We start from the raw sequence: 16,567 nt of genomic DNA on the forward strand, positions 1-16,567 counted from the left end.
AGTAGTTGTGGCTCACGGGCCTAGTTGCTCCGCGGCATGTGGGATCCTCCCAGACCAGGGCTACGAACCCGTGTCCCCTGCATTGGCGGGCAGATTCTCAACCACTGCGCTACCAGGGAAGCCCCGGGAGTGTTTTCTTAATTTCACTTTCAAATTTTTCATCATTAGTGTATAGGAATGCAAGAGATTTCTGTGCATTAATTTTGTATCCTGCTACTTTACCAAATTCATTGATTAGCTCTAGCAGTTTTCTGGTAGCATCTTTAGGATTCTCTATGTATAGTATCATGTCATCTGCAAACAGTGACAGCTTTACTTCTTCTTTTCTGATTTGGATTCCTTTTATTTCTTTTTCCTCTCTGATTGCTGTAGCTAAAACTTCCAAAATTATGTTGAATAATAGTGGTGAGAGTGGGCAACCTTGTCTTTTTCCTGATCTTAGTGGAAATGGTTTCAGTTTTTCACCACTAAGGATGATGCTGGCTGTGGGTTTGCCATATATGGCCTTTATTATGTTGAGGAAAGTTCCCTCTAGGGTTATAATTTTATAATCAATGTCACTCCACAAATTTTAGTAAGCCTATTCCATGAACTCAGTGCAGGGGCAGGATGAGTAAAACCGAGGCTCAGGACTCCTCCTTGCCCTTGAGCTATTCATCCTCACTTGGGCAATTTACACCCTAAATGAAGCTTGTTCCCAGCCCTTGGCCTCTGCTTTTCTCTCTTGTCTGTCTCTTTCAGAAATCTTATTCATGCTGTGCAGTTCAATACATCTAAAGGCTGATGAGTCCCAAATCTACATTTTCTGCATTGCCCTGAATCCTCAGTTTCAGTCCTACATGTCCAACCGTCTGCTGAACATCTGGGCTTGGGGTTTCACAGTTACTTCAAATTGCCTATGTATCTACAGTCAAAGTTAGCATCTTCCCTCTTAGATCCCACCCTCTCCAGGGTTCCTTATCTGTTAGGGACACCATCACTGTCAGAGTCACACAAACTCAAAAACTAGAGAAATCCTCGTTTCTTTTTCTTTCTATATTCTATTTAGTCACCAAATCTTGTCAATTTTCCTACATAGTGTATCTCACACCTCACCTCCCCCTCTACTCCTGCTGTCCCTCTCTACTGGCCAGAACCTCATCTCTAGACTATTAGAAAAGCTCCCCTGCCTCTGTGCTTTCTTGCTCCAATATGGTGCCCAGGTTTTCTCCTACCATCTCTCAATGGCCCAACCTCTTTTCCCTCTCAATGATGTTTTTTTCCCTTCATCTGCCAGGGTTCTGCATTAGACTCCTTTTCACCCATTACCCTTTCACCTACTAGAATCTCATCTATTGCTCTCACCTGTGACTATCGCCCCTAATTCCTGATCTTTCTTCAAACATTCCTAACTCCCTGGAGAACATCTTCCACTGGACGTCTTACTCCTCCAACTCAACACTTTAACTCCAACTGAACTCACTGTCCCCACCAAACCTGGTTCACTTGCCCTGCCCTTTTCTGTTCTTGGTATCACCATTTCCAAAAGCATGAAACTTTGGAGGCACATTTGGGTTCCTTCCTTTCCCACTGCTGTTAATTCCTGTTTACCTTTGAAATCTTATATCCCTTCCTTTCTGTCCCACTCTAAAACTCATTGCAGACTTTTACTATTCTTCATCTGGGTTACTGTAAGTCCTCAAACTGTTTAGGGCCCAAAATACTCTACTCACTGCCACCAGACTAATCTTCATAAAGAATCAGGGAATTCCCTGGCAGTCCAGTGGTTAGGACTCTGCATTTCCACTGGAAGGGGCCCAGGTTTGATCCCTGGTTGGGGAACTAAGATCCCACATGCCTCGGCACGGCCAAAAAAAAGAAAAAAAAACCACACACACTGATGCCCTCAGTGTGGCTTCCCACCACCTGACAAATGAAGTCCCAATATCTAGGCCTGGCATGAAAAAGTCAGCCCTACCTTTCCAGTCATCTCGCACTCCTCTATCTTCATAGGTCCTGGGCTCCATAACTGGATGACTTCCTCTTCTCCCAGCAGATCCTAAGCCTTCCTGGTGTTAAACCTAGTTTTCAAGCCTGGTTCAATTCTACCTCCTTCAGGAAGGCTCTTAATCCTCCAGCCAGAAGTCAAACTCACCCCAAAGATCTCCCACAGACTTTGTAGTAGAACAGCAAGTTAATTGTGTCTTAAATTTTAGACTGTAAGCTCTGGGAAGTCAGTAAATAGTCTCATTCTTCTCTGTTTCTTCATGGTACCTGTTACATTAATAAGTTCTCAATAAAGTATATTAAACCAATGGTCTCCTTTTTTATTCGGCTGCATTGCATGGCTTGCAGAATGTGGGATCTTAGTTCCCCAACCAGGGATTGAACCCAGGCCCTTGGCAGTGAAAGCACAGAGTTGTAACCACTGGACTGCCAGGGAATTCCCAACCAATGGTCTCCTTGAAGAGCAGAGTGGGGCAAAGTCCTCAGGTAAAATCAGGCCATTATTTGCCTTCCCACACCATTCCACCTCACTCAGATCATCGTGACCTTCATCCCCACATTCTTCTGCCTTCTTAGGGTCTCATATCCAATTTGTCAGTGAAGGCTTTAACAAGATTTTAAATTTCATTATGATGCTTCATGTTTAAAAATCCTTTAAAAATAAGGTAATTAAGCCTGGGTATTGGTCTTATTTGTCCAATTTTCGATTGATCTCTTGCATCCAGTTTCATGCTGCCTTTCCAGTAGTACATTCAAGAATATTCATTCCTTCAGCTAATACTAATTCAGTATCTACTAAGGCTCAGATTTTGGCAACAGAACATACAGGACCAACAGATTCTGGATAAGAGTGGTCAAAGTGGGAGAGGAGATAAGAAAGGGGAAGCTTCCTTTGGAAGTGGACGGTTGGGGTCAGATCTTAAATGACACAGTGGATGAGATTTAAAGAAAAGAAGGGGAAGAACACTGTAGACAGTTGAGTTCACAAAGTGATTGAGTCTATAAGTGTTGATGGTCAGTGACTGACTCTTGGTGAAAGCTGGCAGTTAAGTAACAGGAAAGGAGAAATATGAGCAAATTAGTTAGAAAAATAAGGAGAGCAGGTAGAAAAGAAACAGAAAGAGCTAGTCATTTCAAGAAGTGAATGGTCAAAAGCATTAAGGGCTGCTGTGTGGACAAAAAGGTTAAGAATTTATAAATCAGCCCTGGATTTGGTCAGGAAAGGGTCATTGATGATTTCTGAATAAGTTTCAGTGAGGTAATAAGGACAGAAATAAAAATGCAATGGTTCAAGGAGGGAGACAAATGGTTAAGAAATAAAATCTGAAAAATCGACAGCCAGATGGTAAAGGTTACCCATTAAAAGACAGGCAGGAAAGAGGAAAAAAAAAAAAAAAAAGACACGCAGGAAATAGGTTAGCAACAGATATGAGCATGTAGATCATGAAAAGTTTTTTTCCTAACACATGGAAGAACTGAGCTATTCAAAACCAGGAAGAAGTATTCCATAAAGAGGGAGGGCACAAGGATAGTTTGCAATGCTGGTTTACAGAAAATCTCTCTTTATTATAAAGAACAATGACTGATTTCTTGGATTAAAATAAAGTACGCTTCACCAATACTCTTTACTCATGTTGCTCAAATCCAGAATTTCAAAGCTGTTACCGTTAGAGATGAGAAGAAGCCCATGTTTGTACCCACCTCTGCCATCTGGTCAGCTCTGATCTAAACTAAGATCACGGAGACCTGGTGGGCATGATGAGAAGGCCCATCTCCAGAACAGTCTGCCAAGAACACAAAGGCCTGTGACTCTAGCTGTGTGACAGACCACACACATGTGATGTCTTACAAACTCCTGTAGCTCTGAAGTCTTATTAGTGACTTCTAAAACATGCCCAGCACACCGCCTCTCCTGGGCTGGGAACTGAGGTACAATAAGCAAAGTGGAAGAGACTCCAGTGTATGCAAAAAAACTCACCACAGAAACAAGTATAGTTATTAGGAACATGTGCAGAAACATTCTGACATGCAGGGCACCTCCAACCACTCTGGCCATCTGTCAAGAAAAATGAGAGGAAATCAAAATAATTTCCTTACAAAAGCACATGTAATTTAAGAATGTTTAAATCTATGGAAAGCCATAATATTGAAGCAGTAGTAGTAATTTCCATGTTAAGGATATCAGACACTTAAGAAACAAATTCACAATACTGAATTCTTTGCTTAAATATTGCATTTAGGCTTATATTTATAAGGACCTCAGATATCGCGAATACAGTAGGTATCCACTTCATTCCATTTTTAAAAATTGAGATATAATTAACATATAACATTGTGTAAGTTTAAGGTGCACATGTTGATTTGATACATTTATATATTACAATATGATTATTACCATAGTCTTAGTTAACACCTCCATCACTTCATAAAATTAACATTTCATTTTGTGGGACAGTGTTCTATTATTTTTAGTATCAAAGTAAACATCTGAATCTTGGTTTGAAAAAAAAAGTAGGATAAAATACTTGAATACATGCAGGAAAACTCAAATGTCTTAAATTAGAAGAGCCAAAGTTCAGAAAGCACATTTTTAATAACATTTGCATTATCCCTAAATACTAGTGTACTTTGGGAAAAGCCCACAAAATACTATGGAGAAGATCTGTTAAAGGCAAAGCAACTTCAAAATTCTAAGGGTAAATTAAACATTGTTTTCTATAAATTTTCTAAAGCAAACTATACAAGAAATGTTTTCTAATGAATAAGCTACAAGGATGTATAGTACAACACAGGGAATATAGCTAATATTTTATAATAACTATAAATGGAATATAACCTTTAAAAATGGTGAATCACTGTTGTACACCCGAAACTGACATAATATTGTACATCAACTATACCCCAATTAAAAAAAAATCGTTCTTTATAGTTGCTACTTGGATAAAAGCTACCATTTTCAGTAAAAGTGACTAATTTTGTTGTACCCTAAGTATATTTTAATTTGTTATGCTTAGCTGGTTTAAGATTTATAGCTTAATAATGGTCATCCAAAATATGTGATCAGGGCAACATACTCTCCCTGCAGATAAAACACTCAACAGGAATTAAGTAGTATTTTTAAAGCTAAGTTTAAAACCTGAACATATCAAATGGGTGAGAATAACTCCTCAGAAAAGAGAAATGACTGACCTGCTTGAGACGCTGGAGACCTTGCCCATTTCTTTATGCAGTTCAAATGAAACACATGGTAACAGCTCTGACAACTCCACACTGGGGCTGTGACACGAACCAATTCACAGCACACCATGCACTCATATTTTTCTGCGGTTAGCTGTTCAATTAAAGAACCTGTTTAAAAAACAAAACAGATAAACTCAAACACAGAAAAACATTCCTTAGTCAACCAAGGATCAGCAAGGCATTTGAGAGGAGAATTCAAATGTAGAGATTTTAAGGGATGTCTGATTCTGAGCAAGGTGACTGTTCAGAGTTTGAGGCCAGGAAGGGGCAGGAATATGCTGAGGTAGAGGACTTAGGAAGCAGACATTCAGGTAGGTATTCCCACAGTTGAGGAAACATTCCCAAGAAACTGCCCAGGATCCTAGCAGAATAGCCAAACGCCCCTCGTAACACACAGCTTGAGCATTCACAGGAGAAACATGCTATAGCACCTTGCCTTGCCCTCTCAATCTGGAAGGCTCTGCATCTACCACATTCATGGATTCAGGTTAGGGAGGGGCTCATGAAGCCACAGTGGTCAGGTGCAAGAAACCTAAGCCTAGACAGGTTCCAACAACCCATGGTGGTGAGATGGTTCTAGTAGATGCCCTCAAAGTCTTTAGTTATTCACTCAAGAAAGACAGGCTTGACTCCTACCACAAGCCCCATGGTAGGATTACTAGACTGAGGGAGACACAGTCTCTGGCTCCAGAAGCTCAGCGTCTATGAGAGAGACCAGCGTATAACATCCTAAGAATCCTTCCAGATTTATTCTTCAATACCTTCACCCACTTCCAGACTTTTCCTTCAAATACGATCTCAGCAAAATCTTTCTAAATCCCAAGTGTACCCAGACCTGAGAGTATGTGTGTGTGTATGTTTTTTTTTTGAATCCATATTTTTAGCATTTATTTCACAATACTATTTTATTTGTTATCAGGTGCAAGTAAGTTATAAGAATAAAACAACTAACCTTAAATACATCATGCCAAGTGTTGTGCTAAAGCACTTTACACGTATTTAATTCTCTTAACAAGGATATAATAGAGATACCATTTTATAGATGAAGAAACTGAGGCTCAAAGTAGTTAAAGCACTTACCTAAGATCATATAACCAGAAATTTAAAAATCAAAATTCAAACTCATCGCCATCTGACTCAAAAGCTCACATTTTAGTCATTCCATAGTATTAGCTCCCTAAGATTACTTTCTGTTTGTACAGTTCAAAGTCAAAAGAAATACACAACATCAAGACTGTAAGCTCTGGGAGGCAGGACCAAGGCCTCGTCTGCCTTGCTCACTGTAGTATATCCAATGCCTGGCATATACCAAACGCTCAGTAATATTTATTGAATGAATGGATGAAAGAATAAACGAGTATCATCTAGTCTGCTCCATAACCTCTCTCCTTTGAAAGTTTTAGGCTTTAGTAAAGTTTCTGGGATAGCTCTTTCCCTCTGGAGAGAGCCTGGAATAAAGATACTGCGAGTGACTGATTAAAGGGAAATCTAGCTGCTTTAGATACAGATGAACACATAATAAAATTGAATTCTATTATAAAAGCCGAGGAATCAGACTTAGATTCTTTCTTAAAAGGTAGGATACCCTACCCTGTATAAGTTAACATTTCTGAATAACAGAGTCAATTATATTTCCTACCAGTTACCATGCTACATGTGGAAGATTCTGGAGTGGTAAGTTAGGTAAGAGAGAGCTCATTAGAGAGTGAGATTAAGTTTGAACCATCTATATATGAGGCTGATTGGGGCAGAGGAATAGTCTGTGAGAATTACACTTGTGGTGAATTTTATAGAAAATGCCTATTGACCATTCCAGAATAGGACTGAGTTAGAATTAAAGGACACAGAAAGGTAAGTGAAGTACGGAACACACCTGAGAACACTACAATTTTTACCCTGAAGACTGTCTTTTTATTTTACTGTTTCTCTTATTCATTAGTTTATTGCTTGTTAACTATTGTGATGTTTCTAAGTCCAGTCACAGTGAAATCTGACCACTAGGATGCACATACGTTTAGTTATGTGGTGACAGTTGTCAACTTTGAACAGCCTACAAATTACTGCCTTTACAAAGCTGTCAACTTTGAATAGCCTACAAATTGCAGCCTTTCCAAAGGCTGTCTCTTTCATCCCATGTTCAGTATGTCGGCAAACCCTGCTGGCTCTACCTTCAAAATATATCCAGAATCCAACCTCTGCTGCTAACACTCTGGTCTAAGCCACTATCCACTCACCTGGATTATTACAATGGCCTCCTAACTAGTCTTCCTACTTCAGTCTATTCTCACCACAGCAGCCAGAGGGAGCCCGCCAAAATGCAAATTATTAATAGATGATACACTCCTCTGCTCAGAACTTGCCAATGGTTCCTACATCACATGCCTGTAAAAGCCAAAGTCCTTACAATGGCCTTCATTGCCTCCCGGTCCTCATCTGTGATTCCTCTTTCCCTAGGCCACCACTCTGAGACGACACTGCCTCCTTCCCAGCCCTAAACTAGGAGGCAGATTCCTGGGGGAAGGTCTTTACAACTTGCTATTCCCTCTGCCTAGAATACTGTCCCCCAGACATTTGCACAGCTCAGTCCCTCACCCACTTCAGGTGTTTACTCAAAATGTGGTCTTCTCAATGAGGCAGTCTCTGGCCACACTTTAAAAACTGGAACCCCCCCCCCCAAAAAAACACAAAAAAACTGTAACCCACTCCCTCAGCATTCCCTATCTCTTATCTTTCTTCACACCACTTAAGTCTATCTATCATATATTTTACTTATGTTACCTTGTTTATTTCCTAACTCTACACATAGAAGGTACTCAATAATACCTGTTGTATGAATGAATGAAAATAATAAATAAAATAATAGTAAAAGGTTCTAGAAACATACTAGAAAGAGAAACAGTATAATTCTTTCACCAACATTTCAGTTTTATCTAAGCATGTAACATATGTAAAACACGGTACTATTCTGGAATAGTTCTCTGCTAGTGAACTATCACATTTCAGGTGCAAGACTCTTGTCCATGCTGGATGCAGCCCTATCCTGACCACTGGCTCTTCTTCAATCCTAGGCACTCTCCCACTAGGGCTTCTCCATCATTCCCCAGTCATGACTGTATCTTCTCTATACTTTTACTTTGATAGTATGTCAGTAAAGAGAGTGACAACCCACTTAAATAACCAGAAGAACAGAGACCTGTCTGGAGAATGGACTACAAACTTTTCAGATACACCAATAAATAACTGTCTCTAAAAAAACAAAACAAAACCTAAAACAATCCTGATTTGAAAAATCCAAGTGTAAAAAGACAGTTTTGAGGCAAACAGGGAAATTCAACTGTGGACCAGGTATTAGATGATTTCAAGGAATTATCGCTAATTTTGTTAAGCACAATAATGGCACTGTGATTATATAAGAAAACGGCCATATTTTTTAAATAGATGTAACCTAAAAGTATATGAAGGTGAAATAACCTGATATCTGGAATTTACTTTAAAATATATCAGCAAAAAAAAAGGGAGGAGGTAGAGATTGTTTAAATATTAATGCATATCTATTTATGGCATATTATATATTAATTTAAAATAAGGTTTACAAAGATTTCTTAATGAGTGGAAAAATATTACATTATAATAAGCAAAAAAGAATAAAGATTATTTTTATTATATGATTTCAACTATGTAAAACTGAGCACTGAAAAATTCTTTAAGGAAACAGAATAAAAGGTTAAAGCTGATTATATCTGGATGGTGGGAATAAAGGTAAATTAACCTATCAACTTTAGTAAGCTACCTTATTTAAGGTAAGGCAGCTGTTTTTAAAAAGCTAATACAACATAAGCATGATCAACGTGTTCAAGATGGTCTTGCTGAGTCTGAAGCATATGTCAGACATCACTTTTATTTATGTGAGTCTAAGGCCTATGGCAGAGCTTAGGGGCTGGAGGTAAAGGTTTAGAAATCAGTACAGCCCAGAGGCAGTGGTTTGAAAGTACAGAACTGGTTGTAATCTCCCAATAAGCCTTATCAAGTAAGAAGAGAGGGCTGAGATAAAGCCCTAGGAAACACCAACATTTAGGAAAGAGGTGGAGGAAGAGAAGCGTGAAGGACATAAACAAGAACAGTCGTGAAGGACATAAACAAGAACAGTCAAGGAGAACAAGGAGGACCAGAAGTGTGTGGTATCAAAGGAGTCAAGGAAGTTACATTTCAGAAAAGACTCCTTTGTGTCCAACTCAAAGGGAAGTCCAGGATAATAGTAAGGACTGAGTCATTCGTGACCTTACCAGTAGCTCTGAGTCAAGTGGTGATGATGCCAGAGGACTGAGACATGAGTCAGAATAGGGAAAAGGACACAGAGTGGATGACTCTTGATGAGACTGAATGGAAGGAAAGAAACACTCCTGGGAGGTCCCGTATGGGGGAAGTTTTTCTTTTAGAGGGCAGGACAGACTCAAGAAGAGCTTCAGGTTCAGAACTTGGAGTAGTAGATGTGGAAAGGTTGATGAAAGGAAATAAAAGAGATCTCAGAATGAAAGAAAAGGAGTAACAGGCACAGATGTCTCTGAGTTTGCTTAGAGAAAGCAAAAAATTGAGAAAATTATGCCCTTTCTCAGTGATGACCTCCCCTTTCTCAGTGAAGTAGGAGGCAAGGAGGTCCACTAAGGTTGAGAGATCAATGTTAGGAAGGTTTGAATAAGTGTGGAAAAGGTTTGTAGTAGTCTTAGATGAAAATGGGAGGGACAGCTGCCCAAGGTCATATAAGGGGAAAAGGGCAGTGCTGAAAGCCAGCTGAGCTGGAGACCACTATTCAAAAATATTTACTGGGAACCGACCAGGTACCAGACACTCTTTAGACACTAAGGATATACAGTGAACAAAACAGACAGAAATCTTCTGCCCTTATGAAGTTTACTATCTTGTGGTGGAAGGTAGCCAATAAACAAAATAAATAATGCAAATAAGTAGTATCATCAAATAGTGATAAGTGCTATGGAAAAAAATAAGCCAGGAAAAGAGGTTAGTGAGGGTCGGCAGTGGGGGAAGTATTATAGTTTTAAACAGGGTGATCAGGAAGGCTTTCCTCAGAGGGTGAATGAATTTGCAGCAGTGCCAAATCTATACTGTTATACGATTTCCTGAAATGGCATTCTGTTATCCAGATAGGGTAGAAAAGCTAGACTGCAGCATCCATCCGGGGCTGGGATCCTGCCAAATGGCTCGGCAGAAGGATAATACTTCAAATGACTTTCAATAAGTCCTAGCCTGAAGAGGGGATGAAGAAGGATGGAGACTGAACTGATAATGGGTGGAAGAGACTGGGAGAGCCAAAAGGACAGGAGGTTATTGTCAGAAAGCAGATCACAGGACTTTAGGATTTCAGAGACGGGGCATCCCCAGGGTCATTTCCTTGGTAGTGGGTGCGGAGGTGGAATGGATATGAAGGTCACTGCAGGTGACAAGATCAAAGAACCTGAGGATGATATAACCCACATGATCACTGAAGTCACCCAGAACAACAGCAGGATTTATGGTAAATCAGTAGTTCTCAAACTTGAATGTGCATGAGAATCACCTGGAGACTTGTTAAAAGAAGAGACTGCTGGGCCCCACACCCAGAATTTCTGTTGACTAACTCTGAGGTGAGGCCCAAGAATGTGCATTTCTAACAAGTTCCCAGGTGTTGCCGACAGCTGCTGATCTGGGACTATACCTTGAGAATCACTGGGGCAGAAAAAAAGATACAGGCTAGATGCATTAATAAATGAGGCTGGGGCTGGGAGATTTGGAGGCTAATAGATGACATAGGTAAGGAGACATGGAAGGGGATGGAGAGAAGAGGTCATGCAGCATTAGCTTCAAAGGAGCAGGGATTCTGATACAAAGGTAGAAGAATAATAGTTTAGAAATGACACTGGGGAAGGAGTGTGCTCTCCCCATCTTCCAGAAACTAAGGTAAGGGGATAAGGGAAAACAGCAGGCTCTGAGAGTCTGTAAAGGAAGTGGTGACCCGAGAGAAGGCCATAGGTCAATTAAGAGCAGGAGCAGAGCCAAAACAAATTAAGGATATAGGGGGTTTTGTTACTGCAGAATGAGGGATCCAGGCAGTCTGGGAGGACTGGGCAGTGCTAGGTTCTCTCAGTACAGAGTGAGAGCAAGCAAAGTCCACTCTCAAACAGCCACGGACACTTATATTTGGGGTAAGCCTCTCTTTCTATTCCAATCAAGCTTTCATCTCCACTACTCCACTAAAACTGCTCTTAGCAAGACCAGTAACCTTGAGGAAACTTGCTCAAGCTTCTTAGATAGCCTCACCCACCAGAGGACAGAAAGCAGAAACTAGAAGAACTACAATCCTGTAGCCTGTGGAACAAAAACCACATTCACAGAAAGACAGACAAGATGAAAAGGCAGAAGGCTATGTACCAGATGAAGGAACAAGATAAAACCCCAGAAAAACAACTAAATGAAGTGGAGATAGGCAACCTTCCAGAAAAAGAATTCAGAATAATGATAGTGAAGATGATCCAGGACCTTGGAAAAAGAATGGAGGCAAAGATCAAGAAGATGCAAGAATGTTTAACAAAGACCTAGAAGAATTAAAGAACAAACAAACAGAGATGAACAATACAATAACTGAAATGAAAAATACACTAAAAGGAATCAACAGCAGAATAACTGAGGCAGAAAATGGATAAGTGCCCTGGAAGTCAGAATGGTGGAATTCACTGCTGCTGAACAGAATAAAGAAAAAAGAATGAAAAGAAATGAAGACAGCGTAAGAGACCTCAGAGACAACATTAAATGCAACAACATTCACATTATAGGGGTCCCAGAAGGAGAAGAGAGACAGAAAGGACCCGAGAAAATATTTGAAGAGACAACAGTCGAAAACTTCCCTAACATGGGAAAGGAAAGAGCCACCCAAGTCCAGGAAGCGCAGAGAGCCCCATACAGAATAAACCCAAGGAGAAACACGCCGAGACGCATAGTAATCAAATTGGCAAAAATTAAAGACAAAGAAAAATTATTGAAAGCAGCAAGGGAAAAACGACAAATAACATACAAGGGAACTCCCATAAGGTTAACAGCTGATTTCTCAGCAGAAACTCTACAAGCCAGAAGGGAGTGGCATGACATACTTAAAGTGATGAAACGGAAGAACCTACAACCAAGATTACTCTACCCGGCAAGGATCTCATTCAGATTTGATGGAGAAATTAAAACCTTTACAGACAAGCAAAAGCTAAGAGAATTCAGCACCACCAAACAAGTTTTACAACAAATGCTAAAGGAACTTCTGTAAGTGGGAAACACAAGAGAAGAAAAGCACCTACAAAAACAAACCCCAAACAATTAAGAAAATGGTCATAGGAACATACATATCTATAATTACCTTAAACGTGAATGGATTAAATGATCCAACCAAAAGATACAGGCTTGCTGAATAGATACAAAAACAAGACCCATATATATGCTGTCCACAAGAGACCCACTTCAGAGCTAGGGACACATACAGACTGAAAGTGAGGGGATGGAAAAAGATATTCCATGCAAATGGAAATCAAAAGAAAGCTGGAGTAGCAATACTCATATCAGATAAAGTAGACTTTAAAATAAAGAATGTTACAAGAGACAAGGAAGGACACTACATAATGATCAAGGAATCAATCCAAGAAGAAGATATAACAATTATAAATATATATGCAGCTAACACAGGAGCACCTCAACAGCAGATTACACTTTCTTCTCAAGTGACCACGGCACATTCTCCAGGATAGATCACATCTTGGGTCACAAATCAAGCCACAGTAAATTTAAGAAAATTGAAATCATATCGAGCATCTTTTCTGACCACAATGCTATGAGATTAGAAATGAATTACAGGGAAAAAAAACCATAAAAAACACAAACAAATGGAGGCTAAACAATACACTACTAAATAACCAAGAGATCACTGAAGAAATCAGAGGAAATCAAAAAGTACCTAGAGACAAATGACAATGAAAACACGACGGTCCAAAACCTATGGGATGCAGCAAAAGCAGTTCTAAGAGGGAAGTTTACAGCAATACAATCCTACCTCAAGAAACAAGAAAAATCTCAAATAAGCAATCTAACCTTAAACCTAAAGTAACTAGAGAAAGAAGAACAAACAAAACCCAAAGTTAGCAGAAGGAAAGAAATCATAAAGATCAGAGCAGAAATAAATGAAAGAGAAACAAAGAAAACAATAGTAAAGATCAATAAAACTAAAAGCTGGTTCTTTGAGAAGATAAACAAAATTGATAAACCATTAGCCAGACTCATCAAGAAAAAGAGGGAGAGGACTCAAATCAATAAAATTAGAAGTGAAAAAGGAGAAGTAACAACAGACACCACAGAAATACAAAGCACCCTAAGAGACTACTGCAAGCAACTCTATGCCAATAAAATGGACAACCTGGAAGAAATGGACAAATTCTTAGAAAGGTATAACCTTCCAAGACTGAACCAGGAAGAAATAGAAAATAGGAACAGACCAATCACAAGTACTGAAATGGAAACTGTGATAAAAAATCTTCCAACAAACAAAAGTCCAGGACCAGATGGCTTCACAGGTGAATTCCATCAAACATTTAGAGAAGAGCTAACACCCATCCTTCTCAAACTCTTCCAAAAAATTGCAGAGGAAGGAACACTCCCAAACTCATTCTACGAGGTGTCCATCACCCTGATACCAAAACCAGACAAAGATACTACAAAAAAAGAAAATTACAGACCAATATCACTGATGAATATAGATGCAAAAATCCTCAACAAAATACTAGCAAACAGAATCCAACAACACATTAAAAGGATCATACACCATGATCAAGTGGGATTTATCCCAGGGATGCAAGGATTCTTCAATATACGCAAATCAGTCAGTGTGATATACCATATTAACAAACTGAAGAAGAAAAACCATATGATCATCTCAATAGATGCAGAAAAAGCTTTTGACAAAATTCAACACGCATTTATGATAAAAACTCTCCAGAAAGTGGGCACAGAGGGAACCTACCTCAACATAATAAAGGCCATATATGACAAACCCACAGCAAACATCATTCTCAATGGTGAAAAACTGAAAGCATTTCCTCTAAGATCAGGAACAAGACAAGGATGTCCACTCTCACCACTAGTATTCAACATAGTTTTGGAAGTCCTAGCCACGGTAATCAGAGAAGAAAAAGAAATAAAAGGAATACAAGCTGGAAAAGAAGAAGTAAAGCTGTCACTGTTTGCAGATGACATGATACTATACATAGAGAATCCTAAAACTGCCACCAGAAAACTACTAGAGCTAATCAATGAATTTGGTAAAGTAGCAGGATACAAAATTAATGCACAGAACTCTCTTGCATTCCTATACACTAATGATGAAAAATCTGAAAGAGAAATTAAAGAAATACTCCCATTTACCATTGTAACAAAAAGAATAAAATACCTAGGAATAAACTTACCTAGGGAGACAAAAGACCTGTATGCAGAAAACTATAAGACATTAATGAAAGAAATTAACGATGATACAAACAGATGGAGAGAGATACCATGTTCTTGAACTGGAAGAAACAATATTGTGAAAATGACTATACTACTCAAATCAATCTACAGATTCAGTGCAATCCCTATCAAATTACCAATGGCATTTTTTACAGAACTAGAACAAAAAATCTTAAAATTTGTATGGAGACACAAAAGACCCTGAATAGCCAAAGCAGTCTTGAGGGAAAAAAACGGAGCTGGAGGAATCAGACTTCCTGACTTCAGACTATACTGCAAAGCTACAGTAATCAAGACAATATGGTACTGGCACAAAAACAGAAATACAGATCAATGGAACAGGATAGAAAGCCCAGAGATAAACCCACACACCTATGGTCAACTAATCTATGACAAAGGAGACAAGGATATACAATGGAGAAAAGACAGTTTCTTCAATAAGTGGTGCTGGGAAAACTGGACAGCTACATGTAAAAGAATGAAATTAGAACACTCCCTATCACCATACACAAAAATAAACTCAAAATGGATTAGAAACTTAAATGTAAGACCGGATACTATAAAACTCTTAGAGGAAAACATAGGAAGAACACTCTTTGACATAAACCACAGCAAGATCGTTTTTGATCCACTTCCTAGAGTAATGGAAATAAAAACAAAAATAAACAAACGGGACCTAATGAAACTTAAAAGCTTTTGCAAAGCAAAGGAAACTACAAACAGGACAAACAGACAACTCTCAGAATGGGAGAAAACACTTGCAAACAAATCAACAGACAAAGGATTAATCTCCAAAATATATAAACAGCTCATGCAGCTCTATATTAAGAAAACAAACAACCCAATCCAAAATTGGGCAGAAGACCTAAACAGACATTTCTCCAAAGAAGACATACAGATGGCCAAGAGGCACATGAAAAGCTGCTCAACACCTCTAATTATTAGAGAAATGTAAGTCAAAACTACAATGAGGTATCACCTCACACCAGTTAGAATGGGCATCATCAGAAAATCTGCAAACAACAAATGCTGGAGAGGGTGTGGAGAAAAGGGAACCCCCTTGCACTGTTGGTGGGAACGTAAATTGATACAGCCACTATGGGGAAAAGCATGAAGGTTCCTTAAAAAACTAAAAATAGAACTACCATATGACCCAGCAATCCCACTACTAGGCATATATCCAGAGAAAACCATAATTCAAAAAGACACATGCGGGGCTTCCCTGGTGGCGCAGTGGTTGAGAATCTGCCTGCCAGTGCAGGGGACATAGGTTCGATCTCCGGTCCGGGAAGATCCCACATGCCGCGGAGCAAATAAGCCCGTGTGCCACAACTACTGAGCCTGTGCTCTAGAGCCCGTGAGCCACAACTACTGAGCCCATGTGCCACAACTACTGAAGCCCACGTGCCTAGAGCCCGTGCTTCACAGCAAGAGAAGCCACCACAATGAGAAGCCCACGCACCACAACGAAGAGTAGCCCCCGCTCACCGCAACTAGAGAAAGCCCGTGCACAGCAACAAAGACCCAACACAGCCAAAAATAAGTAAATAAAATAAATAAATTTATTAAAAAAAAAAAAAAAAAAAAAAGACACATGCAACCCAATGTTCACTGCAGCACTATTTACAATAACCAGGTCATGGAAGCAACCTAAATGCCCATCGACAAACAAATGGATGAAGAAGATGTGGTACATACATACAATGGAATATTACTCAGCCATAAAAAGGAACGAAATTGGGTCATTTGTAGAGACGTGGATGAATCTAGAGACTGTCATACAGAGTGAAATAAGTCAGAAAGAGAAAAACAAATA

The 16,567-nt window shown here is 39.4% G+C and overlaps 1 protein-coding gene across 5 annotated transcripts in view; it reads right to left on the bottom strand.

Moving 5' to 3' along the window:
* NFX1 (nuclear transcription factor, X-box binding 1) overlaps positions 1-16,567 on the bottom strand; it is a 78,706-nt gene that overhangs the window by 53,119 nt on the left and 9,020 nt on the right. For all 5 annotated transcript variants that reach the window (XR_009008610.1, XR_009008611.1, XM_057548440.1 and 2 more), the window contains exons 3-4: positions 5,176-5,334; positions 3,965-4,042 (exon numbers count right to left, since the gene is read on the bottom strand). Coding sequence is in view for 3 of the 5 variants with exons in the window: in XM_057548440.1 (XP_057404423.1) it covers positions 3,965-4,042; positions 5,176-5,334 (237 nt within the window). In the remaining 2 variants the exon portion in view is untranslated. The remainder of the gene's footprint in view (positions 1-3,964; positions 4,043-5,175; positions 5,335-16,567) is intronic.

The sequence above is a fragment of the Balaenoptera acutorostrata genome, chromosome 6 (assembly GCF_949987535.1).
Source record: "Balaenoptera acutorostrata chromosome 6, mBalAcu1.1, whole genome shotgun sequence".
Lineage (NCBI taxonomy): Eukaryota > Metazoa > Chordata > Mammalia > Artiodactyla > Balaenopteridae > Balaenoptera > Balaenoptera acutorostrata.